Source organism: Camelus dromedarius, chromosome X (assembly GCF_036321535.1).
Source record: "Camelus dromedarius isolate mCamDro1 chromosome X, mCamDro1.pat, whole genome shotgun sequence".
Classification (NCBI taxonomy): Eukaryota; Metazoa; Chordata; class Mammalia; order Artiodactyla; family Camelidae; genus Camelus; species Camelus dromedarius.
Genome location: NC_087472.1, coordinates 25,834,060 through 25,861,608, shown reverse-complemented (window position 1 = coordinate 25,861,608; position 27,549 = coordinate 25,834,060). Strand labels below are relative to the sequence as shown.

Below are 27,549 nucleotides of genomic sequence, written 5' to 3'. Positions count from 1 at the left end.
CTCTTCAGGCCAAACTCACTGGCTATTCGCTTCCCTCTCAATTTCAACTATAAACACACACCTCTTTCCAGCCCTAAGAAGTGCATTCATATGCAGCCATTAATGAGCCAATATAAGAACTTGCTCCCCCCAGCCCCGACTTCCCCCTAGTGGCTGGAGGAATCACGATCCAGTTGGGAAGCCAAGTTTCCACACGTGACATCCATGTGGGAGTTGGTACTGCCCAACCTGTGTGCTGAAAGGATGCAGACCCAAGGAGTGATGCAGTGGGGTTGGTACATTCAGGGAAGATGTCCTCAAGGAAGGAATTTATGAGCAGGGGAGAGGTCTGGGAATTGGGAAGAAAGGGCTGCTGGGCAATGAAGCTGCCTCTGCAAAAGGTTTGATGAAATCAGATACCAAAGGGTTTTGCAAGGGAGGGGTGTGTTTGTGTATTATGTGCATTGTGTGTGTGCTTCAATTATTGCTGATTGGTTCAGATGATCTACAGGGCTGCTGCCCTCTGCACAGGCAGATAATTGAAAATTTGCTCTATCTAGAATAATAATAATTAAAAAAAAGGCAGCAGTGAGGAATGTGAGCTTTAAATGCCCCCAAGGCTCTGTCTGGACTCTCTTGAGTTTCCTAATAAGCACGTATACCTTTACGGGGCTCAGTAGAAGAGGGGAAAAGGGAGGGGAGTTCATGCTGCATTGTTCACAGGGAAGGAAGCAGCTCTTACTGCTTTCACATGCAATCATTCACCAACTCAGCTGTCTCATTCCAATTCCCGACAGTCTGGTCCCTGCAATGCTGCACTGGCAGTGAAGGGCCGAGCCAAGGGAGTTGCCGACATGGCTGCCATTAGAAAGACTTAGTGGTGTGATGGAAAGAACCTCCTAAGATTCAGAAAATTCTGGAATCTTTTGGCTTGGCTCTGCTATCAGTTAGCTCTGGGACCTTGGGGTTCAGCAGGAAAATGAGGGGATCACACTAATCAGCATCTCCCAGAGTGTGTTCAGAGGGATACTCATAGGTGTACTGCATAAAAAGGGGGTCTGCTTTCCAACAAGACTTTTCTGAAACTTCAACATGCCTATGTGTATGGTGAAGCTCCAAGCAAATGGACAACGATACTATTTCCCAAATGCATGTGTGCAGAATGTTTGGCAAAACGCACCTTGGGAAATGCTGAAATAGGGTTCCTTCTAGCTCTGAAATGCGATGGTCTATTTGTGTACTGATTATTCCTGGGCCTGCCTATTAGAAAGGTTTCTAAGCTTCCAGGCCGGCCTGAAGTCCACCATTACTACAATTCATGCTCCTCTCTGTACACATAAACCTAGACTGTTGGCACCACAAGTTTTGCATCGGAATGTTCTCCAATCTGTGCATTCATTTATTCCTTCCTTCACCTATTCAACAAACATTTATTAAGATCAAGCACTTACTGTGTTTTGGATCTCAATGAGAAAAGGATAAGATACAGTTCTATGTCTTAGCTCCCATCCCCCACATCAAGGCTGCAGGCAGGCCCTCTTTAGTAACTAGTATAGTGCAAGGGGAGGGAAACAGCTCAGTGGTAGGATAGCATGCATGAGGTCCTGGGTTCAATTCCCAGTAACTCCATTAAAATAAATAAGTAGATAACTAACTAAATAAATAAATAGTAACCAGCACAGTGCAAAGCATGCAGTAGCACTCGAGAGACAACTGAGTCCATTGAGGGGTGCAACTCAGCATGTCACTTCCCTTAAATTGAAATCACTGAGCAGAGCCACCCTTAAGCATCCTGTAACTTAAACACTGGCCCTTATTGGGATTGATGTAAATTGTAAATAATGCAGTAAAGAGCTTGGCATAGGAGCTGGCATGTAGTAAATGCTAATAAATCTGAGCTAGAATTAGGGGAACAATCATGGTCTATTAAGACTGGATTCCATTCTACCTGTAGCATTGTTCTATCAATTCTATCCATCTAATCTAACTATAGATAAGAGGCAGCTCCCCATATCTATAACTCAGGAGATACATTGAACTCTAAAATACACATGGATTAGAAGCAGAAGCCAGCATGGGGTGGGGCGATGAAAGAAGATTGTAGGATTGTGTGCTTGATAATCGTTGCTTAAGTAACTTCACTTTGGGAGGACATGAGGAATTTCTCATCTGCTAGGATGTACCTATACAGGGTTATGGGTGGGATAAACTTGGCAATTCTACCTTGAGATAGACAGAATAAAGCCTGAAGATACAACACGAAACATGTATTTTCCCAAGTTGCCTTCTTTAATTTTTTTTTAGGAAAAATTAAACTCATTTCTATGATAATAAATTAAATTATTTAAAATGATATTTGACTTCATAGAACTTCTGTGAGGATTCAACGTGAAAGTACTGAAAAGTATACAGGACAGAGTAGGCTGGCTCTAAAATAATCTCTGTTTTGCTCTCTGGCCTTCATTCTTAATCTCCCCACCCCGAAATGATTTCTAATCTATGAAATAGTTAGATTTTTATGTAAAATCGTGATTATGATACTAAACTAATTACTATAATCAGTTTTTTGCTGGAAAATATTTACCAACTGGATCTCTGGGGGAAATGTCCTTATTTGTAATATTTCATATTTGCCCATTTAAATGGTATAGACTCCCAACACGGTCAATGTCAAAGAGATGTGCACAAACTCCCAAGCCAGTGGGTGCCAGCTCAAACACATCGCTAAATCATTCCTGCCTGGTGAGGATGAACTGGGTGGTGTCCCCTCACAAACAGAAAGGAGCCTTTGCAGGCATTGCCATTTTTCAAACGGAAGGAATGAGGTGTATTGATTCTTGACAGGTGGATCTCCTGGCCTTCTGAAAGGAGAACAACTTTACGCTCAGAGTGTTTGGAAACATCGTGATGATTGCCCTTCTTGCTTTGAAATCCCAGAATGGAAGGGAGGAGGGCAAAGCTAGAGGATTTAGAGTTGCAAACCTGCTTCTCACAAACCAGCAAAGACAGAAGGGAAAGAATCAGCAGGTGACACAATCTACAGACACGTAGCAACTGAGTAAAAACACTTGCAATAAACTTTTCAGGCTGTAAAACTGAGTGTACCAAACATAATCATTGTAGGAACGAACACAATTATGCATAAACAGATTTTTATGTTCCTAAATTAACCAAACGACTAGTGACATTAGAACTGTAACAAGTGCTAAAAATTAATATGTGTATATTCCAATGTTCCCCCAATCTTCCATTTTTGCTCAGCTGAAACAACTTATTTTCCTAGGAGGATTCAAAATACCTTAAGCAATGCCTGTCTGTTTCAATCATGGCCACTAGGAGGCAAAGAATGTTTCCTTTCCTCCCTCTGGGGTAGCTCTGGGTATAGTGGTGGGATAGCTTTGTTGGTGGGGAGCTTGGAAGACACCAAGAGATGGTAACCGCCACACAGGGTGGGTGGGCTGCCATTGATCTAGGGCAGTAGAAAGCTGGACACAGCCTTACTGAGCAACCCATTGCCAGACATCCAGTTAAGCTGCAAGAGTCCAAGTCTCTAGCCTGCTCTGGCTTAGGAGACCTTCCTACTCCAAACGCGTCAGACCGCATGGGAGACCCTGGGAGTGAGGCACAAAGCTGGGAACTGTCCATGTGCTATGTTGCTTTTGAAACCCTAATGGAGTCCAAGACAGTTGCCATATATTCAATGGTATAAAGTAGCCTTTCAAGTTTTCTTTTGTAAAGGGGTGCCTTTAAATTGTCAGCAGCTGAGCCCTGTGTGGGCTGGTTTCCAAAGCTGCTGAAAGTGTAAAGGATAGATAGACCTAGACAGCAGGTTTGGATCAAAACCCACATTTGTACCAGTAATGTTTATGTAGGTCACCTGTACACTGGGTGATTTATATCCCCGTGAACTACAGCGGTGGTGGTCAGTGAGCTGACAGCTGAGAGATGACAGCTGTCTGGACTTCTCTACCAAAGCCATTGACATCTCTGGCCAAGTCCAAGGACAATGTATTCCCAAAAAGGCAGTAGCTTTCAACATCCTCAACCACTGAGCGTCTGCAGTGCATCACATGGCAGAAAACGGCCCCTGGAAGGCAGTCCCCTACCTCCTCACCAGAAGAAAACACTGTTAAATCCAATGAAGAAATCATTGTTTCTGGGTTGTACATTTGCTTCTCTACCATGCACATAGGCAGCCCATCCAGGTTGAACTTGATGAGCTTTCAAAGCACGTCACATCATGGTGACCTTGTTCTCTTGCATTGCTGCTTGCAAGGAAAACTCTCCTAACTAGCCGTTCTTCCCTTCATCCTCTCAACAGCCACATTATTCTCTGGCTAGCAATGGCTAATACTAATAATGTACCCAAATGTTTGGCTCCTTAAAAAAAACTTGGGAACAGAGAAAAGGCATTTCCTTACCTCCATTCTCCATCAAGACGCACCGCATCGCCACCTTCTTTTGTAAGTATCTGTCTAGCTCATATCCCAAAAGATACATCAGTTGGTTTGGTAATTGGGGCTGCCTTGGTGAGGAGGACTATCATTCAGGTATCTATTCATTCATTGATTAAATACTTTTGAGTGTCTAATCACTCTCTCTGAGACCCAATACTAAACAATGGTGACACAGAGATGAATCCCCAAGCTCTGCCCTCAAGGATCCATGCACCTGGCTCAGGACCCCCGGCCTCAAATCATCAGTGATGTCAGGGTTCCAGGAAGCCCCAAGAAGTTTCCCCTCTCACTGCCCTTCCAGATCAAGTCTTCTGCACCACACACTAGTAAGAAAACTCAGCAAAAATTGACAAACAATCCAGTGAACTGTTAAATTCAGTTCTGTCTTGAAATTCAATGTCTCATTTCATATGGTTCATTTCCTTCCCCCTCCCTTTTTTTGTGTCAATAAAGCTTATCACTGTTTGGTGACTTCTGCCTGTCTATCATCCCACCCATGGTCTCCTACCACTCACAGGTGGCATCATAATTTAGGCAATGGATACACATCTGAGTAATTTTGCAAAAAGAAAATTTTGTAAATTGATTCCTATTTAACAGAAGCCTACAGTGGCATCTTTCATTTCTATCCCCTCCTTTACTCTTCAAATTACAACTTTATCTGTTGGTTAAATCTGGATTACTATCTACAGTAAAACCTCACTTGAATCACTTCAATCATGGCCTGCTCTGATTTTTTTTCTGATTAAGCAGAAATATTTCTCCTGCTTTAGTAACCAGAACCTGGTAACCATCCACCAAGAAGATTGCAAGGCCTTGCTAGACAAACCTTTTCTGACTATCAGAGTTGGAGGTAAAAGAGAAGAGACTAGAAGATGGAAAAGTAAATGTGGACTGAGTCTAGTGTTATTAAAAATTTGATATGAACTTGTTTTCTTGTGACTTGATTCTTCTTCCTAGGGGTTCAACACAGTAAACAAATCTGGTTCTAGTTATCAGGATTTTATTGGGTGACTTACCCTCATCACTGGCCTCCAGAACTTCCACACTGCCAGAAACTTCACTTAGTGATTCAGCCATAGTAAGATCACTAAAATAAAATATAGAGCAAAAGAAAAGCACAAAAGATTGTTTGATATCCAGGACATAACATCATCATTTTACCCTACCCCTTATCCTTCAGTTAGTTCCTTAAACTAGGCAAGAAAAATATACAAAGTGAATTGCCATTAGAGAGAATTATCCTTCCTTAAAAAAAAGACAATGATTCTATTTGTATGAAATTTTCAGAATAGGCAAACACATGGACACAGAAAGTGTCTTGCTTAGGGCTGGAGGAAGAGGGGTGTTTTTTTTTGAGCGATAGAGCACAGCGTTTCTTTTGGAGGTGATGACAATGTCCTAAAATTAATTGTGATGAAGATTGCACAAATCTTTGACTATATTAAAAAAAAAACACTGAATTGTATACTTTAAATTGATAAATTAGATAGTATGTGAAGTATAGCTCAATAAAGCTGTTATGCTTCCAAAAACAAAGACAGTTGTATAAAACCTGACCTATTGCTTTGTGTCGGGGTCCATTCGATTTGGAGGCCCGTTACTACTCATGGGCATGCCCAGGGAGACAAAATGGTATTGATAAGTCATAAAGAAAAAAATTGACATATTTGACCACATAAAATTTTTAAACTTTTGGTCAAAAAAAGGGAAAGAGTCAACAAAAGAAGAACAAACTAGGAAGCAATACTTAGAACAAATAGAGATATAGGGGCCAATTTTCTGAATTTTTCGAGTGCATATCAATCAACAAAAGACAAACAAGTCGCTATAAAATGGAGCAAAGGCTACAACAGGCAGTTTATAGAAAAAGAAATCCATAAAGGAAGGCTCAATCCTACTCAAAAATAAAGAAACGTAAATCAAAATATCAAGTTAAAGTGGGGTCTGCGGGAGGGCATAACTCAGTGGTAGAGAGCCAAGGTCCTCAGTTCAATCCCCAGTACCTCCATTAAAAATAAATGAATAGTAATCCAGAAAGAGAAAGAAAAATACCACATGATATCACTTATATGTGGAATCTAAAAAGAAAAGACAAATGAACTTACCTACAAAACAGAAACAGACTCACAGACGTAGAAAACAAACTTATGGTTACCAGGGGGAAGGGGGTGGGAAGGGATTAATTGGGAGTTTGAGATTTTCGGATACTAACTAGTATATATAAAATGGATAAACAACAAGTTCATACTGTATAGCACAGGGAACTATATTCAATATCTTGTAGTAACTTATGGTGAAGACTGTGAGAACAAATGTATGTATGTTCCTATATGACTGAAGTGTTGTGCTGTACACCAGAAATTGACACAACACTGTAAACTGACTACTTCAATAAAAATATATTTAAAAATAAATGAATAAATAAATAAACCCAATTACCTCTCCCTCCCCAAAAAAATCAAGTTAACATTTTTGCCTATCAGATTGTCAAAAAGTTTTCATTTTGAGGATGTTCCATGTTGACAAGGATGAGGAAAATGGACACTCTCATACATTATGGAGTGTAAACTGCTCTCTAAAGAACAATTTCACAGTAGCAAAAATTTTAAAGCTACACATACTTTTTGACCCAGTAGCATCTCTGCTAGAATTTTACCCTGTAGATATACTCACACTTGTACACAAAAATATGCACACAAGAATGTTTATCACAGCATTGTTTTAAGTAGCCCCAAATGGGAAACAACCGAAGTGACCATCAAAAGGGGAATTCTCCCAGGACTCTGATTCTATGTCATGGGAGAATTATCTGTCCCTGTGCTCCTTTCCATTAGTGCCGATAATCAACTGAGCATCAACCGTAAAATTTCCATTCAGTCTAGCCTTCTAGCTAAAGCTAGGGATGACAGTCCAGGGAAGCATGTCAGTTGATCACCAAACCTTTATAAATCAACACTGACTTTTTTTATGGGAATTTGTGTGTGGAGGGGAGGGGGCCTGATCAGCACCATCACCCAGAGAAAGGATGCTCCATGCACACACAGCAAGAGCCCTGGGGAGAGGCAGGCAGAGACTGCCCTCACAATAGTTCCCCCTGGGGTCTGGATGTGAGTGAGTCAAGTACATCAAGTGGGACTAAGTAGGTTTTGGAGCCCCTCTTCCAATCCCAGATCTGTTTTGCTCCCACAAATAGTCAAGCTGCCATTGTTAGTTCATGGAAGGGCCCAAGGCCCAGTCTGTGCTGCTGTCTAGTTGTAAGCCCCTGATACATCTCTGGAGCTAGAGAGGGGTGACCACAGGCCTTGAAGTTAAGGCCAACTTGAGAAGATACCCACTGAGAGTGACTGAGGCCTTGGAAAGCAAAAGCTTCCAAACCTCAGTGAGAGCTGACAGGGTCCAGGTCCTTGTGTCAAAATGGCATCAGACCCTCCCCTGAGAAGTCCTGGTGTTCCCCACAGTGTGTCTCTCCCACTGCCATGAATAATCAACCCGGCTTGTTTAACGACGAGTGTGTTCCAGGGGGGCTTTGGTTGCAAGGTATTGATACTTTATTCAAGTCACTCAAACTCTATGAGCCAATATCACAACTCTGCCTGAAGATGACAACGCCAGGCCCACACAATGCTCACTAATTACCATACACACACACACACACACACACACACACACACACACACACACACACACACACGTTTCATCTGGAGATCTGGAAAGAGCAAAGGGGTAGGGAAATTCAGAAGCCCTTCAGAAATTGAACAGAACAGGAGGATTCTTTGGGCCAGGAACAGTTCACATCACTGATGAGTTCCCGGACCATCTTAATAAACATGGCAGCACCCTGCCTCTGCCACTGAGAAAGGTTACTTAGACACTGTGGAAATAAACTACTCCTGAGCTTTGGAGAAGCCCGTGGAAAAGGAGCCCATTTTCCAAAATAGCAGGCCACGTGCACGGCAGGCTAACATTGTTTTTGACCCACCACTGTCAGGGGTAGAAGAAGAAAGGGAAACAACAACCAAAGAGAAAACTATGAGAGACAAAGGGAGAACAAAGAAAGAGGGCATCGTGGCAGCACCTGCATTCCTGTCGCGCTAACAGAATCATTCGATTTAACTAACTTTTGAGTTTAGACTGTCTCAAAGTCTTTCAGGCATACTTGCCTCATTTCCCCAACTGGACCCCAAGGTCCCTGAGGACAGTACCACCATCAGCTGAGCAGTCTTCCTTTCCAAACAAACCAACCAATAACCACAACAAAACACACAAACCTCCCCTTGATTCAAAATCCTCTTCCTGTTACCATTCAATTCTCTGCATCTCTTTAAAGCCCAACTCAAAAGAGTTATATATACATACTGCCCTTATGTCTTCACTTCTTATTCTTTTGAGCTCCCTCCAGCCGGCCTTCCAGATCCAACTGCTTCCAAACTACACCACCAAAATTTCTCTCGTTGGAACCAACCATCAGTTACTTGACCTCCCAACAGCATCTGACACTCCCTCTTTTTTGAATAATTTTATCAGTTGCCTTTCTAAACACCACACTCCCTTGATGGTTCTCCTACCTCATTGGCTGGCCCTTTTCAACCTTCTTTGCTGTATCTTTCTCCTTTCCCTGTATTTGAAATGTTGTAGCACCCTAGGCCTCTACCCTTGGCCCTTTTCTTTATCTACAGTCATTTCCTAGACCAGCGCCATTAAATAGAAATGTTTATGGGAGCCACAGTTGCAAGACACATATGTAATTTTAAATTTTCTAGTAGCCATATCTAGAAAGACAACAAGATTATACTGTATAACACAGGGAAATATATACAAGATCTTGTGGTAGCTCACGGCAAAAAAAAATGTGACAATGAATATATGTATGTTCATGTATAACTGAAAAATTGTGCTCTACACTGGAATTTGACACAACATTGTAAAATGACTATAACTCAATTTAAAAAGTTAAAAAATTTTTTTTAATTTTTAAAAATTAAAAAAATAAAAAGACAAAAAGAAACAGGTAGGGGAGGGTATAGCTCAAGTGATAGAGCACATGCTTAGCATGCATGAGGTCCTGGGTTCAATCCCCAGTACCTCCTCTAAAAAATAAATAAATAAGTAAACCTAATTACCTCCCCCCCAAATAATGATAAATTAAATTAAAAAGAAACAGGTGAAATCACTTTTAATAATATATTTTATTTCACTCAATAGAATCAAAATATTATCATTTCCACATATAATCATTATAAAAATAATATCAATGAACTATTTTATTCTTTTTTCATACGAAGTCTCTGAAGTCTGGTTTGTATTTTACACGTAGAGTACATCTCAATTCAGGCTAGCCACGTTCCAAGTGCTCAATAGTCACATGGGGCTAGTGACTACCATCTTGTAGATAATCTCATTCAGGCCTTATAAATACTATCTCTTCACTGGCCTCCAAAATATCTATCTCCAGACTAGACCACTTCCCCGAACTCCATATTCTTCCTATAACTGCCTAGTCAACATCTTCACCTAACAGTGCATAGTAGACCCTTGGTTCCCCTGACACTCACTCTTTCTGGGTTTTATGTGATCTGGCCCTCTGCCCATGCTCCTTTCCCGAGTCACCAGTCCTGCTACCCTCCTACTTTCTCCCTCAGCTCCAGCCTCACTGGCCTTCCCCTTGCCTTCTCCCTGGCCTTGGCTAATCCCCAACACACTCCGCCCCTTTCCATCTTGGGATCTTTGCATTTGCTGCTCCCTCTGCCGGAAGGGTTCCTTCCCAGCTAGCAGCAAGGCTGACTCCTTTACAACCTTCAAGTCAGCTCAAACATTAATGAGAGGACCTCCATGATGCTCCTAGTTAAAGCCTCTAGTCTCTCTCCATCCCATTATCCCTTACTAACATCTTCATAGCACTCATCACTATCTGAAATGATCATCTGTATTAATTTAATTGCAATTTCTTGTCTGTCTCCTCTACTAGAATGTAAACTTCATTAAGGCAGGGGCCTTGTCCCTTGTGTTCATCCCTGGATCTCCCAGCACCTACAATGGGACCTGGTACACCACAGGCACTTGGTAAATGCCTAACGTCAATAAAAGAAGGAGAAGTAATGGAAGAATCATCTTTGTGGTCAGAAATTTCTTAGAAACAGAGGCATGCTATCTAGGAGGATAATTATCCTTATTTCCCAACTGAGCAGGACCTGCCTTCCCTTCTGGCAAAGTGGGCGTGGGCCCTGGCCCTAGGTTATTCACCTGCGCAGAATCAAGCACTCTGGCCCCTCTTGTCCTTGGTACAGAGAGCCCACCCCCAGGTGTCCCAGCCACAGGGTCCCCGGGGGCAGAGCCCGATTAGTGGGGTTAGTCCCAAATCCTCCTGGAGGAGGTTTCAGGAACAGATCCCCTGCCTCATCCTACTTGACAGCCACCACCACTGGCAAAACGTCTTTCCGTGTACCCCAGGCTGACCATATTAGCCAGAGCTTTGCTTCCCCAATATCTCCTCACAGAGGAGAAAATTGTATTTCTTTTCTGTGTCTCATTATGGCTCATCTAAGTTTCAAGTGAATTTGTTCCTTAATTACACCAGGGTTCTTTAATAGTGGCCTTGGCACTGGCTCCTCTGGTCTCTATTTTTATTTATGATATTTAGCAAAAACTACAGTCACCTCATTGGTATCTCAAAAAAAGTCACAATGTTCTCTCTAAAATACCCATCTGACCATGAGCTTAAACTAGTTCCCCAACTTCCTGCTGCCTGTGGGATGAAAGCCAAGTTCTGAACACTCAAAGCTCTCAAAAACCCGCTGTTCTCAGCCCCCCTCCCTTTTACCAGCAGTCCACCCCAACCCGCACCCTCATGTTTGGTCTTCCAGAATCATCAGTCATTCCCTAAACACACCATGTTCTTTTCCATTCTCTGCGCTCTGCACAGGCTGTCCACTTGGCCTGGAACATGACCTCCCTAATCCCCACATCCTTGAAATCCTACACATTCTTCAAAATCCAGCTCAAAGGTTACCACCCTTGCCCCATGCTCTCACCCTTTGTACCTACCTCCATCATAGCTGATAACCCCTTGAAGACAGGGACCACATGTCGCTTATCTAGAGATCACCGGTGCCTGGCACCAGACACGCAGAAGATGTTCACCACGTGTTTTTATGGATGGATGAATGAGGAGTTGGGGGGGTGTTGCAGTGACAAATCAGAATCAGTAGGGGAAAAGGTCCCCTTTTTCATACATATGGGGACAATGTTTAAAAACATGTGGGGGGTGGACTTGCAGCAAAAGACCCCTCTGCATGAAGTCCCATGAAAAAGCTGGCCACCTGAGTAAAGAAAAAGGAAATAACGTAACTTCTTATTCAGTAAATGATGAGAGGCCTTCAGAACCACTTCCAAGGGGCATAAAGTCATGGAATAATGGTCATCAGGAAGTCTGGCCCAGCAGAGGTATAAAGTTTTATTATCAGTCATTATTCAAATGCTTGCTCTCTCTAGGCCAACCCCAGATGCTTAAGCCTCAGAGCTGCCTTTTCCTTCTCAAACGGTCTGACTTGAGGGCTGAGCAAGGGCTCTGGGGGGTGGGGGGGGGAAGAAAAAACAAAACAAGGAAAAAGGCCTATCTTCCAAGGTGGTTGAAATTGTTGAACTACAGCCTTGTTCAAGTTCAAGGATTCAGCAGACTTTGCTTGAAAGCTTTGCTGCCTTCCCAGAGTGGGGAATGCTAATGAGAAGCAGCTGGCCTCATTACTAAAAAAAAAAAATCTGATAGGATAAAATGCTTTCCACAGAGTCTGTGGTAGGCAAATGGCCCCCAGGGCTGTTGCCTCCCTGGTTTGCATGGCCTGTAAATCCACCCCCCACCCCCAGGGTAGATGAGCCTGCTCTCATCAGGTGAACTCTTTTAAAAGAGGGTCTGGAGGTCAGATAAAGAAGTCAGAGAGATTCAAAGGTACAGCAGACCCTCTCCTGTGGGCCTTGAAGGAACAAAATGCCATGTTGGGGAGAGGACCATGTGGCCGAGAATGGCAGTGGCCAAGAGCAACCCTTGGTTAACAGCTGTCCAAAGAGTAGGGACCTCAACCCTACAGCCTCAAAGAAACTGTGTTCTGCCAACAACCAGTCAGTTTGGAAGATAACCTCAAACCTCAAACAAGCCCTCAGCTCTGGCTGGTACACTGATTGCAGCCTTGTGAGGCCCTGAGTAGAGGGCCCACTACACCTTGCCTAGACTCTTGACTCATGGAAACTGAGAGAGAGTAAATTTGTGTAGTAAGACACTCAAATTTTTGTCATTTGTTAAACAGCAATAGAATACGAATACAAGTCCTCTAGGCCCCAGCTTAATTGGGCAAGAAGCCAAACGTGGGGCAGGTTTGGAGCTATGTAAGCTGCAACACAGAAGTTGGTAAGTGGCCCATGAGGGGATGCTTTGCCCCCTTCCCCAACCCATCCCACCACAAACACTTCTTTATGAAGAACAGAAGTTGCCAGTCCCTCAAGTGAGTTGTCAACTGAGCAAGTTAGATAGACCTTGACAAAATGTCAGAACATGCCAAAGCCCCTGAAGGCTCATCTTCTATGAGATGGCTTTCCTGATCCTCAGGAGAATGTCTCCAACTCCTTCAAATATGGCTAGACTCTGGCCCCTCAGCCAGATATGTGTGTTGGGTGTCCGCCAATCAGTGGCTGAAGAGTCGTGGAGCTGGTCATTCTGAGGTATGATGGGGGGCAGGGGGAGAAAGTGCCCAGCTACTCCTAGATGGAATGCCTTTTGCGTGGCTGCCAGCTCAGTGAGAAACCTGGGCCACCCCTGAAGTGAAAGTCTGAGAAAGGGCCCCATTTCCCCTTATTAGTTGTAAAATAAGCTGACTTCTAATGGAGTATGGTCACTCCCTCTTCCCCTTTTCCTGGCGTGAGGTTGGCAGGAGGACACCAGAGATTTGGCCAGTTCTTGAAATGCAGCCCTTGGACTCCATGATGGAGACGGCCACCCCTTAGATCACACAGTGAGATCCAGAAGTCCCACCCGGCCAGCCCAGCAGCCATCAGAATGGCTCTGATGTGGACAGTCGCCCTGCTGATGGCAGCGTTCACTCAGGGTGGTGGGGGCTTGAGGCCGAGTTCTGGCCAGGACATGACTACTTCCATGGACAAATCAGGGCTCTCCAAGGTCATCGGCATGACGGACATTTTTGCAGCAAGGGCCAAGAGCGGCAGCAGCTCTTAGCAGGCTCCCGGCCAGCTAGTTAGCTCCGGAACGTCTGCTTGCTGCTGCTCTTAGGCACGAACATGAGTGCCATCCCGGACTAAGGGAACAATCTTGATGGTCATTGATCCCGCCTCTGAAATCCCTGGTGGGGTGTCTGCCCAAAGCAGAAACTGCTGCATGGCTCTGGTGGCATGTTATTTGAAAAGACCTTTTCAGCAGCCCCTTCAAAGCCAGCCCTGAATATGCGCATGGGTGTCAGTAGGAAGTTGGATGAGAGCTATTCCACGCCCTCACCTGTGGGCATTTGGCCACCAGAACCATCAAGCAGATGCCCAGACACGCTCTAGGGGACTCCTGCCTCGGACCCCTGCTCTAGAAGGGGTGCTCACTACACTCTGTCCCCCAGGCCTTCCTACCACTCCAGGAGGCCAGAGGAAAATGACAGCCTCCTGCCCTCACTTCCCCGCCACAGGGGAGCCCCCTTCATGAATACCTCGCAACACCCTGATCGTCATCCGGGGAGCATGTCTTTGGACTGGAGATGGGAGGCAGCTTCGAAAGAACATGCTGTCTTGGCTGGAAGACTGCTCAAAATTTCTGCGGCGCTGCATCTCACTATGAGAAGAGAGGAAAGATCCTCGCCTTATCTTAGAGAAGCAGCTGTGACAGCCACACTGGCTACAGCCTCTCCTCCTCCTCTTCTTCTTCCTTCTTTGTGCCTTTTCCTCCTCCAGTACTTCTGTTTAAAAGCTCTCTAGTTTTGCCTCCAGCCCTGCCTTCCCTTCCTCCTCATTGCCCCTCACCCCTAGAGGAGACCAGGAGCAGATCAGAAACAGCAGACTCATCCACCCCTAATACCTTAGAGCATCTGGTGGGGGCAGGGGGTGAAAAAGGCAAAGAACTTGGCCTCAAAGATTCTTTTCGCCATTTCTCTAGCGGCCTCAAAGCCCAGCTGGTATGGGGTCTTGTTCTGTCTTGTCAACCTACATATCCAGTGAGTAAAAGCTCTGTTCCTCACAGGGAACTACATTCAATAGCTTGTGATAACCTATAATGAAAAAGAATATATGTGTGTGTATATATATATATATATATATATATATATATATATATATATATATGACTGAATCACTATGCTGTACATCCGAAACTAACACAACATGATAAATCAACTATACTTCAATTAAAAAAAGAAAAGAAAAAATTTTGAAAGCTCTGTTCTTGCACAGTTGGAGGCAATTAACATTACACAATTAATGCAACAAATGAAATTGCTAAATCCTGACTCTGGGCCAGGCAGGCACTGAAAAAAATGGTTTTACAGGCATCAGCTCATCGAATCTCACAAGAGCCCTATGAGGAAGGCCTTTTTATTTTGTTTTTATTATTATTTTCAGCCCCATTTCCCAGATGAGGAAACTGAGTCTCACCGAAATTAAGTAATCTGGGCAAGGCCATGCAAGTAGTAAGTAACAGAGCTAGGACTCATACGCAATTCTGGTAGATTTCAGGGCCCATAGTTTGATCACTACACTCTGCTCCCTCCTTACTTGGCAAAATCTGATTAAGTATTAAATGACCACTCACTCCGGCCCCAAAGAATCTCACATATCGGCCCATTATAGGACTTGAAAAATTGGATGACTCGTCAGGTCATCGTCAGCCCCTAACATCTTTGCAAAGTTGGTGGTCATTTTAACAAGGAAAAGTCCTGCCCCAAATGGCTCACTGGACATGTATATTGTGATGAGAGATCACATCATATTAAGGGGCTAGGTCTGTAGCATGGACCTCTCAGGTGGCCAGGCTGAAGTGGGGTACCAGCAAGAGGAGTAGGAAGCATGAGGACCCTGAGAGACTCAAAGAAGAGCCAGAATTGAGTCGACGGGCCCTGAGGATGGATTTCACAGCCTTAAGCGTGTGTTGGGCACCAAGAGCTCTAAACCCAAACTTTCTGCCAACTCTCAAGTCCATCCCAAGCAGAGTGTGTCTGAGGCTTTCTAGTTCATCATCTATTTGTTATTACTACTCCCAGCAGTCAATATTCCACCAGGGAGGAGGGAGGAGGTGGGGCAAAAAACCCTCCAAGGAGGGAAAAAAGGCAAAAGAAGAAGAAAAGAGCGGGGGTGGTACTGGGCCAGGCTGTGAATTCTACGTGGCTGGTTGGACTGTGTTGGCAGTGGTTCCCTGGTGGGGGAGGCAGGGGAGATAAAGGGGAAAGAGAACCTGGCCACAAGAATGTTCCCCCAGCCCAAGCTGAACAATCTGTGACCTTTGTGAAGCCAACTTGTAACTTTTTGGTTTCATCTTAAGGTCCTTTAGCCCACAGGGTGGGGGCTGGGGAGGCAATCACCTCATGGTTATGATAAACAGCCTTCAGTCTCTCAGTTCTGGGGGGGAAGCAGAGAGGTCAAGCAGAGAGGTCACAGTGTGAACTGTGTCTCCACAGGGAGGGAAAGGGCAGAAGGAGGGGTGATGCTGCCGCCCCCAAGGGGCCTAGGCCTACTAGAATCAAAATGCCTCCAAGAATCTGAAAGCCCTGGCCATTCTCGGTCAAGGTCATGTTTGAGGGTCTTGAAGACCTTCGATTCTTAGCCCTTGACTCCACAGACAGCCCTGCAGCAGGGCCAGGAGACAGCTGCCTACTTGCAGCTACAGGAAGAGTTATCCAAAGGTTCTCTGGTCTCTCCCTTTCTATACAGCCTAAAATATCCACCATTTGAATTAGAACCCACCATTAGAACCAGACTACCAAGTCAGAATATTATTTCCTAGGGCCTCTCTGTTTGTACCTCAAAGTCTTCACACAGACCTACTATGTACTCAGTCCTGTTTTAGAGACTATGGAGGCAATGATAAAATTGACATAGTTAACATTTACTGGACATTTAATATGTGCAGACACAGTTCAAAGGGTTTTGCATACATCATCTCATTTAATTCTCAGAGTAACCCTGTGAGGTAGGTATTGTTTAGTCGCACTCCTCCCCAATTTTGCAGATGAGGCAACGGAAAGGCTAAGTAACTCCTCAGGGTGTCATGCAAGTACGTGGTGAGGGCAGGATTTGAACTGAGGTGGTTTGACTCCAGAGCCCAGAAGTGCTCTACTAAAATGACCCACTCCCTGATGACAAAGAAAAAAATACACGTGAAAAATGGAGAGCAGTGCTTGATTGGGGACCAGAAGGCCTGGGTCCTGATTCTACCCTTCTAACAGAGTCTCCCTGTGGCCTTGCCCTGGTTCTAGTTCCTTGTTGGGCCTCAGTTCCCACATTTGTAAAATCAGGAGGTGAGACAAACTTGTCATGTGTTCTCTTATGATATTTTATGACAAGTATTCATTTTATGATGAGGACTCAAAGGCTAAACTCTTGAGTACTGACTCCATATAGGAGGAGTCCGCAGGGCCCAGTAGTCATGGAACAGGAAACTAGCGTGTGTGTTGCACACAGGCATGGCACAGGGGACCAGAAGGCAGAAATGAGGCAGAGCATCAAGGTTAAGCTGGAGAAGTGTGTCCAAAACACATCACAAAGCCCAGCTGGGCAGGAAGCAGCAAAGCAGGACTAGAAAGCTGAGATCTAGCTGTAAATGAAGGCAAAGAACAGGAAAGGTGAGAGTACAGGGGAACCTCGGGTGGGGGTATTGGGGGATGGGAGGCAGTCTAGCCACAGGAGGTCCTAAATGGTGCTTCTCTGGGTGGTTCCATTTAAAACAGCAAAAGGGACTAGAAGGAACCTCTTGGTATAGGCTGGAGTCATCATGAAAGGCCTTGTAGGGGAAGCCCATTTCATGTGGGCCATTTACTAGGCAGAAAATGTTGTTGCCAGCCTGAGGCACTGAGAGTCAGTATAGGTGAGCTGGGGATGGGGACAGAGAGGGCAAGTGACAACCACAAACCCTGAGTGACCGGGAGGAGCCTGAGGACTCTGGCTGGGCCCAGCGTGCTTGGGGCACTGAGGCAGGGGCAGAACCTGGCTCACCTACATCCCTTTTGCTCAGGGTCAACTCTGCTCCCACGCTTGACTCTCATACCTCTTAGGTCCAGTGCCTGCAAAAGAAGCCAGAAGGGTCTAGAGAAATATGGACAGGCCACAGGAAGGAGGCTTCAGGACAAGGGACCCCAGATAGCAACAGATTAGAAAATGAAGTGCCCCAGGGCCTGGGGGTAGACAGGATACCCAGAGGGAAAGAGGGAGCCCCAGAAAGAGGACCTGGACCTGGGCCAGGCTAGGAGGCAGCTAGTGGGGGAGGAGAGAAAGGCCCAGATGACCGAGGGCAGGAAGAAGACTCCTGGTTCTCTTCTGTGTTCACTGCAGGCCCAAGCTCATTCCCTCCTTCAGCCCCTGTCACTCCTAGGCAGCGAAAGGAAAATGATTGCCACTCTGAAGAAGCAAATGATGTGCGCAAATCCTTTCCCACCAGGGTAGCCACCTCATGGGAAAAGAATAGTGGCAGTGAGAACCAGGAAAGGAGAAATCTGCCAGGCTTCCTTCAACTATAAGATGCAAGAATCCCTAGTCAGAATGGCCTGGTGGGAAGAAAGCCCCCCGGGGAGCAGTGCCCGAGAGGGGTGCCTACATCGTGGTGCAAGGCAGCTGCCCCTCTCCCATCTGAGAGTGAGAGGGAAGCACACAGCCAGCATCTGGGGAATAAATGAGATGATGGATGAAAAATAGCCCAGTGCCTGGTACAAAATAAGTGCTCAAGAAATAGTAGGGTTTTAAAAACTACTAGTACATGTCTTGGCTATTGTCAATAGTGCTGTAGATAAAACTACTATATATAAAATAGATAAACAAGGTCCTGCTGTATAACACAGGGAGCTATACTCAATATCTAGTAATAAACCATAATGGAAAAGAATATGTATATATGTATAACTGAATCACTTTGCTGTACACCAGAAACTAACACCATATTGAAAATCAACTCTTCAAATAAATACATAAATAAAACTACTAGTACAGATATGGACAGTGGTGTGAGAAATGGGTCTGAGGAGGAAGGCTGCAAGTCACCAGCCTGCATAACAATCGCTGATTCTGGGGCCCTCACTCCCAGAGACTTGGAGTCTTCCATTGGGGCTGAGCTCAGAGATCTGAACATTCCATTGCTCCTGGGTGATTCTGAGGTACAGAGTCCAAACATCCCGCTTCGAGGAAACCCCACTGTAAATCACGGGCATGGCTGGAACAGGAGAGCTGGAAAATGAGAAGCCATAAGAAATGGATGGCAGGGAAAATGTGGTGAAGAAAAAGCAAATTTGAATGATGCCCAGAGGGAATTGCGACCACAAAGGACGATGCTTTGCTTTTCTAACTTCTGCCTCTAAGACTGGTACCTCCAATGAGACCTATAGCAACTTTTGGAGAGTTGACAGCCCAGCCCTGCTATTAAGTAGCTGTGAGGCCTTGGGCACACCAAGTTCTTTCTCTGGGCTGCAGTTTCCTCACCTAAGAAGTAAGGGATTAGGCTAGACTTGGATCTAAGGGTCCTTCTAGCTCAGGCATTCCAGGATCCTCTGATTCATTGAGACAATCTTTTAAAGTTCCCAGTTCATCCCTAGAGAGGCCCGATTTTGCAGAGACCCCTGTAAGCCTGGCTTGAGTTGACCAACAGAAAACCAGCCTTTGGAGCACGTCTTTCTGAAGCCTGTTGACATTTTCAGAAACCTCTACTTTTATCTTGTTTAGAAACCTAAGCTATTTTTTCCCATTTAAAAAATGCAAAATACTTGACTTGAAAATTCCCTATTCATTCTTTTTTCCCCTTCAAAGGAAATACCAAAAAAATCTTTTTTCAAATCAGGAGTTCATCCTTATCAGAGAATTAACAATCTCATCTCAGAGAGTTTCCTCCAACTCTGAGTAACCAAACACAGGCCATTTCTACATGAAATAAGGTCTTTGCAGATCACTGACATTTGCACAGAAGAAACACACATTTTCACTCAGTAAAATTATATCCTTCAAAAATAGGACATGGAGGTTTATTGGGAAATTTTCCCCCATCTTAGTCTATTAAATGATTTCTGGAGACTCCCTTCAAGTATCATAAGTGAATAGTGAACTAACACAGAAACCTCTGTTCATATGCTTTATGCAAACTCAGGAGAGTAGACTTTTCCTGCCTTACCTATTGGGCTCTACTCAAAATCTGAACAGGCAGATATGCCTGGCCTCCCAGGCATTTTCTTTTCTTTTCTTTTCTGTTCTTCAGCCCCCATGGAACTCAGAAGAGTCTCCCTTTGACATAATTTACTCTCCATTTTTCCAGAACAGTTGGGTTTATGGAAAGGGGAGACGGAGATGCAATAAGGAAGTAACATGATCCACAGCTTATAGAATGGGCTGGTCCTTGGCCCAGTGAGGCCCCCAGAGGATAATGACCTTGTTGATATAAAAAAGCAACATGACTTTATTCATCTTTAGTAGCAATCTTTTCTGAAATACAGTGCCTGCAATTTGTTACTTTTTTCTTATCCATATCTAGACTTTCCCATGTCTGTATCTCTTCTTTTTCTCTTCTCGTGTTTCTATTCCCCATTTTGAACATCTACTGTATATACTATAGCAGATAACTGAATTATATTGTTATAATTTGTAACAAGGAATACAGTTCCAAATGTTCAAATTAGATGAGTACTGTGTTTTATGTTCCTACTTTAAAAAAATTCATGTAAGTTGCTTTAACAATATGGGGCCCTTTATTAATTTTTTCCCATTTAGCCTTGGCCCCAATAGATGAAATTCTTCCCCTCCCTGTCAGGCTCTGAGTTTTCTGAGGGCTAAAATGTCAAACTAATAAAGATCCCGACAAGCTGTGTGACCTTGGACAAGTCATATAATTTCTTCATGCCTCAGTTCTCTTATCTGTAAAATGAACTCATCTGGGGACAGAATTGGGGGGATGGAGGCAGTGGGTGGGATGAAGGAGGCATGGATGTCACAATATCATGTCTTTGTGTGGTGTTCTTGAATCTGATCCAGTCATTTCTGAACAGATATGCCTTTGTTGAAGAAAATCTGGCATCTTGACCTTCTGAGGAGGCAGCATGATGTACTTGCAAGAGGGTTAGACCACGGACTTGGACAAATCTAGGTGCGAATCCCGACTCTCAGTCAATAAGAGCTGGGCTCTTCAACAAATCATGGAACTGTTCAAAAACAAGATTTCCTTATCTATTTAGTAGGGCTTAGAGCTCCTTCAGCATAGGCTAACTGTGAGGACTCACTTAATAACTGTTTGTTGAGCACCTACTATGTGCTAAGAAGAGATGAGAAGTGTGTTCAACAAAGAAGAGGGCTCCACTCTCACAGTTGGGTGAACTAACTCACATCGAGCCCCCGGCAAGAGGTGTAGCACATAGTAAATGCTCAATACATGGTAGTGGCAATCATTATTACCCTCCCTTCTCCGTGGGAAGGCTGCCTGTCCTTCCCATGCTGTTAATCCCCTATGTCCCCCTATGTCTTCGTTGGTTTCCCCAGAGTACAGGTGAGACTTCCTGGAGTTATCTGCATTCTCCCCAGCAGCCAGCTCCCTGGTGACCGGCAGCATTATCAAATGGCTCTCTGCACTGGGGCCTGGGGCCCCCAGCTGCGTGTGGGCACAGCCAAGTGCACCCGACCTGTGTCCTTTGCTTGTTAGCAGTCACTGGATCAAGTGGCCACCGATAGGGCTGGAGTTTAATTCCAGAGGCCTGGGAAGCCCACTGTGCCCAGAAAGCCTCTCTCTGGGTACTCAGGGTATGGTGACTTTTCTCTGGGAACACCCAAGCCCAGGCGAGGCCACCTGGGCTCCTCATTTATACTGTATTGTGACGAACTCAGGGCCCCATGCTCTAGCCTTCATCCGAGTCTGTCCCTAAACAGTTCCGATGGCCCTTCTGGACGGAGTAGTGGCACAGCAAGGAGAATGCTTGTCCCCTTTCCTCTTCTCAGTTCTCCCATGCCAACAGCAGAAAACTTTCATTTTCTTTTTCCATTCCAGAAGACCAAAAACGGGATTAGGACTCATGAGCTGGTTAAAAGTTGTTTATCAACATTAGGTGGCATGGGAACTCACGTTTACTGAGGGCAACCTCCATGCCTGTCAGTTACCTGATTTAACCCTTGTGACAACACTGTGATGTGGGAGTCATTATCTCCATTATACAGATGAGACCACTGAGGACCAGGAAGGCAAAGGCATTCACCTACAGCTGCACAGCTAGGAAGGAGCATTGTGAGGATTCAGACCCATGTCTGACTCCAAAGCTCCATACTCTTTCCACCACGTGGGGCCAAATACTTTCAGTGAGTGTATGTGTGTACCTCTCAGGCCAGACACTATGGCGGGTGGCTGAGCCCTGGGGCAGCATGGCCTTGATAGCACACCATAAGCTGCAGTGAGGTGCCCTCTTCTCTCCCTTTGGGCCAGATGACTTGTTACTTCATTAGCAGCCTGGGAGCCAGGCCGGTCCATACACTGCCCGGGTTTCCCGACCCCAAATGCCCAGCTTCCATGTATCCTTAAAGACAGAGGAGGCCTCAACATCGTGAAGATCTCCTGGCTCTGCTGTCCTCCAATACAGCCTCCCCAACACAGGCATTCACATTCCAAATTTAAGACAGTTCTACCAAGGCAGAACTTTTGCACTAACTCAAAACAAAAGCACTCCTGTGAGCAAAGTCGTAACATAAACCTTACACTGATAGATGGCCTTGTACTTGACAAAGCACTTCCACATCCATTTGATCCTCTGGACAATTCTGTGACATAAACAGGGAAGCAGCATTATTATTTTTTTAGTGTTCCTATTTTACAGATAAGCAAACCAAGGCTCCCAAAATTCATGGGGACATGCCTATAGGTGATGCTGTGATGGCTGAGAGTTAGTGGTCTTTAAATAATATCCCAGGGGAGGGCTCCTTTGTAAGCCCTGCAGAAGCCCCATTTACATGATGACAATTACAATATTAATCACAAATCTCTGGCAATAATGACGAACATCTCGCAAATGCTTACTGTACTGGGCGCGGGTAACATGCTTCATTTCTCATGCATTATTTCACTGCCTATCATAACCCTCAGAGGAGTAGGTCCCATTATTACCCCCATTTGACAGATGATGATACTGGGGTTCAGAAGGCCTCGATGCCATACCCATGGCCATAAAGCTAGGAAGTGGTAGACTGGGGACACAACCCCAGGACTGTGGTCCCAGAACCACACTCCACTAGACTAGAGTGCCTCTACAGTTGAGTCCAATATGGAAGCCACTAGCCACATGTGGCTATTTAACTTTAAATTAATTAAAATGAAATACAGTTATCACTCAAGGTTAGGGGTATAGCTCAGTGGCAGAGCGCGTGCTTACCATGCACGAGGTCCTGGGTTCAATCCCTAGTACTTCCATTAAAATAAATAAATAAACCTAATTAGCACCCCGCAAAAAAAACTGGTGGCAAAAAAGCCCCTCAGTTCCTCCATCACACTAGCTGCACTGCAAGTGCTCAGTGGCCACACGTGGCTAGTGGCTATTGCATTAGACGGCCCAGATAGAGAACATGTCCATCACCATGGAAACTGCAACTGGATAGTGCTAGTGCAAACACTCCAGGGTGGTCCTCCTCAGGCTTCTCCTTTGGTAAAATGCTATTAACTGAAGACAGGGTTTCTCAGTCTTGACACTGTTGACATTGGGGACTGGAAACTTCTTTGCTGCGGGGACTGTCCAGTGCACTGTGGGCTGTTAAGCAGCATCCCTGGCATCTACCCACTAGATGTCAGAAGCACGCCTTCCTCCTAGTTTTGACAATTGCCGAAAGTCCCCTGGGGGAGCAAAATTGCTCCCCACACTTGTGCAGAGAAATTCTGGGTTAAGGTTAGCACAAGCATTTGAAGTAGTCAAATGGCAAATCTTATCACTTACCATAACTTGGCCTCCTGATAACATGCCATTTCACTGAAACTCGTTTCTTCTAGTGAATCACAGCCTACAGTCATTTGCATTGAATGAGTGGTTTTAAAAGCTATTGAAGATTTAATGAAAGAGTAAAACTATTTAAAGCAGCAGGATGAGAGTGAAGATGCCAAGAAGGGGTCACTAGAATGTACCACAGGATTAGTTCCTCCAACTTGCTATTCATTAACCCTAACTATGAAATTGTGAAGGAAGGATAAGAATTGAATTGGTGTAAAAAGCTAAAGGAATGTCAGAGTAGAAAATCAATTAGGAAACAACAGAGGAAATCACATCACATACTGCATCTCGGCTACTAATTCCCAGAAATAACTAACAAGAAATATTGTACTACGTGAGAAATTGGTGAAGGAATTCCCCAAATGCTAAAGTTTGCCCAACAGAATATGGGCTTTCAAAGAATTCAAAAGAAACTAGTGTAAATGTTCCCACACAAAGTGCTGAAATTTTAGTTACTGATGAAATAACATACTTTCCCACATTTTGAATATATTCCCCAGGAAAAGAAGCCTCCCTACAGCAAATGGAACCCTGCTTAGAAAGCTGTGAAAGACCAAATGGAACCTATCAACTGGAGTCCGGCTTCCTTACCCTCAAAATGAAGACATTTGCACCCATCCCACCATTACAGGATCTTGTCTGCTTAAGAAAATTCTTATGCTTTTCCTTCATCTCCTCATGTACTTGCACAAAAACAGTCTCGCATAATTCAAGACTCCTATTTTCTCCCTTCTACCAATTAGCACATTCACTGATCCCTTGATAACTCTCCTGTCACCTGCTGTCATTCTATGTCTATGAAGAGAACAGATTTTAATAGTTAGTTATCTTAAGCAAGAGCTATCTCTAACAAGAACCAGTTCAGGATTTAAACACCCAAACTGATACCCTAGCAACTGACCGGATTCAAGCGAGGGGCCCAGGGGACAAGCAACACGGAGTCAAGCCCACAAGGGCACGGATCGCTCTGAATACACTCATCTCCACCACTGGCCAAACATCTCCAACTTACATAATAAATGTATCCACCTGTATATAAAATCTAGAATGCAACTGTGATCTGGAGAGGAAACTGGGAGCCAGTCTTGTGTTTCCACCCAAATTCAACATTCAAGCCCTCCTGGGATTCCTTGAAGGGGTACAACCCATCTGAGGCAGCCAACCTGCGATTCTAGGAAACCCCTTGAGGGAATTGTTGGAGAGATGGAGGGGGAAGGAAAGCCAAGGCTCACAGGGGGAGCAGTGAATGTTCCAGCAGCCCCATTTCCCTCCCAGTCTTCCCCTCCCATTACCCCTGGAGCCCTCGAGAAAGCTCAGAGAAGGGACGCTAGCACCGCATCAAAGAACTGCAAGACTGCATATCGTACAGCTTGGAACAAATGTAGAAAATTAAGACAAGTCAGAGAATTGAGAAGGATTTTCTTCACTCACCCAAATTCTGCTCCTTGTTTCCATCCCTCTCTCCTCTGTCTTCTTATCTCTCTCCCACTTCTCTCCTCCAGCTTCTCCATTGGCAACTGCTCTGTTTTACATTCTCTCCTACCGAGCTTGTACCTCCCACCCCACCTCCCGCAAACTGCTGTTTACTGGGCTGACCACTCCCTAAAAAGGCAAGCTCCTCAAGGGCATCTTGGTTCAGTCAACAACATTCTTTCAACAAATATCAGTGCCAGGCCCTGTGCTCACTTGGTTCCAGGAAAGGAAGCAAAAGTTTCTCCCACGATGCTCAGCACAAACCTTGCTACAGAGCAGGTGCACAATATTTTTGAATGTTTACTGAGTCTCCATACCTTTTAAGTCCTGCAAGGGACTCCAAGCCACTTAGGTGTAGAAAGCTTGACTCAGTCTCCTCAAATGCCCTCATCATTTCTCCTCTTCCTTCAGCCCCGATTCAATAAATCATCAGATGAGCTCAGACTTTTAATGGTGGCTACAGGAAAAGGCCATCTGGTCTACTGAGTCTCCCTTTTCCACCCCAAAGACCTCAGGCTGCCCCAGATTCCGTACATGGAAAGCAGACACTAGGATGGAGGAACCCTGAGAAGGGCCCCTTGTGTATCTGGAAGCAGGAGGATCTAACAGAAGCCAGCCCTGAGTCAAGGGAGGAAGGGTGTGCACAACCACCTGGGAGCAATAACAGCGCCCTTATCATCTCCCACTGCAATGGCTGTCATCTCCCTCGTCCTCCCAATGTCTTCATGGTCTAACTCTCTGTCATCTGGTGCTATGGTGAGTTACACAAGGAAAACTTTGTAACTTCCACAGTATCCATCCAAGGCCATAGGTTGAGGGCACAACAGTGAAATGAGCCTGGGAGCTGGGGTTAAAAAACAGTTGCAAGCCCCAATGCTCATAGCAGCTCTATTTACAATAGCTAAGACATGAAAGCAACATAAATGTCCATCCACAGATGACTGGATAAAGAAGTTGTGGTATATATGTACAATGGAATATTACTCAGCCATAAAAAAGGAATGAAATAATGCCATTTGCAGCAACATGGATAGACCTAGAGATTATCATACTAAGTAAGCCAGATAAAGACAAATATTATATGATATCACTTAAACATGGAATCTAAAACATGATACAAATGAACATATTTCCAAAGCAGAAACAGACTCACAGACACAGAAAACAAATTTATGGTTACCATATGGGAAAGGATTGGGAGAGTGATAAGTTAGGTGTCTGGGATTAGCAGATACAAACTACTATATATAAAATATATATACAAGGTCCTACTGTATAGCACAGGGAACTATATTCAATATCTTGTATTAACTTATAATGGAAAAGAATCTGAAAAAGAACATATATATGTATATATCTGAATCACTGTGCTGTACACCAGAAACTAACACAACATTGTAAATCAACTCTACTTCAATAAAAAAGAAAAAGCATTTGACAAAACTCAACAATCATTCATAATAAAATTTTTGAAAACACACACACACACACAAATTAAAACAGTTGCAAGAACATGTTTCGAGTTTAAAGATTCCAGGCCCATTCCCCATCAGAATTGCAGGAATGTGCTCTGGTACTGATCTTGAGGAAGAAGCAGAAGGGGGCAGCCAATCTACCCACGCCCGAACCACCTGTCTTTGCCACCTCAAATGGGGTGCCACTAAAAACCACATGGAATACCACTGTGGGCCTGCAGGCCAGAGGCCACCAGTCCCTGTCCACATAGTGCCTTTCCATAAAGGCAGAAAACTGCAGGGGCCAGGCGAACCCGTGCAACACTAGACTATTGGAGACCTGCAGCGAGTGAGGTTTCTGATGGAATTCCAGATTGTGACAGCTGAGGGAGAAGATTGTTAGCTTTATGAATGAAAACGGAAAATAATCACAACCATATGACCAGATCCATTTTGCTTAATATCTTCTTCCTGTTGTCACTGCTTGAAATATGCACACCCAGCATCCAAAAACACCTCTGTGGACACATAGTGAGAATAAACTGCTTGGAGCTAGTGCCGCATCAAATAACTGGGAGACTAGGTATTGTACAGCTTAGAACAAATTCAGAAAATGAAGGCAACTCAGAAAATTTAAAGTGATTTTCTCCACTCACACCAAATCGCCTCCCTCTTTCCACCCCTCTCTCCTCCTTCCTCTCCTCTCTCTCCCATTTCTTCCCCCAGCGTCCGCCCCAACGATCCCACCACCATATCTTTATTTCCAGTCATGCTGGCTGCTGACGGGTGCCAGAAGAAAATGTTTCGGTGTAACTGAAACTATGTTATTTAATGGGAACATTATTTTAATGGTGTTCCTAGCCTTGTAAAATCCGGGTTTGTGGGGCGCTTTAACTGAAGACGATATGGGCTAAGTTTCTCAACATGTGCAAGTTGGAACCTATAGCTTTGCCCTTGTCTCTCTCCCCAGCCCGCCTGTTATACAAACATCCTCCTCGTGCAGCTCTCCTT

The 27,549-nt window shown here is 44.5% G+C and overlaps 1 protein-coding gene and 1 non-coding gene across 2 annotated transcripts in view; one reads left to right on the top strand and one right to left on the bottom strand.

Moving 5' to 3' along the window:
• KIAA1210 (KIAA1210 ortholog) overlaps positions 1 to 25,170 on the bottom strand; it is a 57,739-nt gene extending 32,569 nt beyond the window's left edge. The window contains exons 1-2 of the mRNA XM_064482810.1: positions 25,043 to 25,170; positions 5,456 to 5,526 (exon numbers count right to left, since the gene is read on the bottom strand). Of these exons, the coding sequence (XP_064338880.1) occupies positions 5,456 to 5,526; positions 25,043 to 25,122 (151 nt within the window). The 5' untranslated portion in view covers positions 25,123 to 25,170. The remainder of the gene's footprint in view (positions 1 to 5,455; positions 5,527 to 25,042) is intronic.
• On the top strand, positions 22,972 to 23,043 carry TRNAG-ACC (transfer RNA glycine (anticodon ACC)). The gene has a single exon. It is a non-coding gene; the product is annotated as a tRNA-Gly (tRNA).
• Positions 25,171 to 27,549: the final 2,379 nt, after the last annotated feature.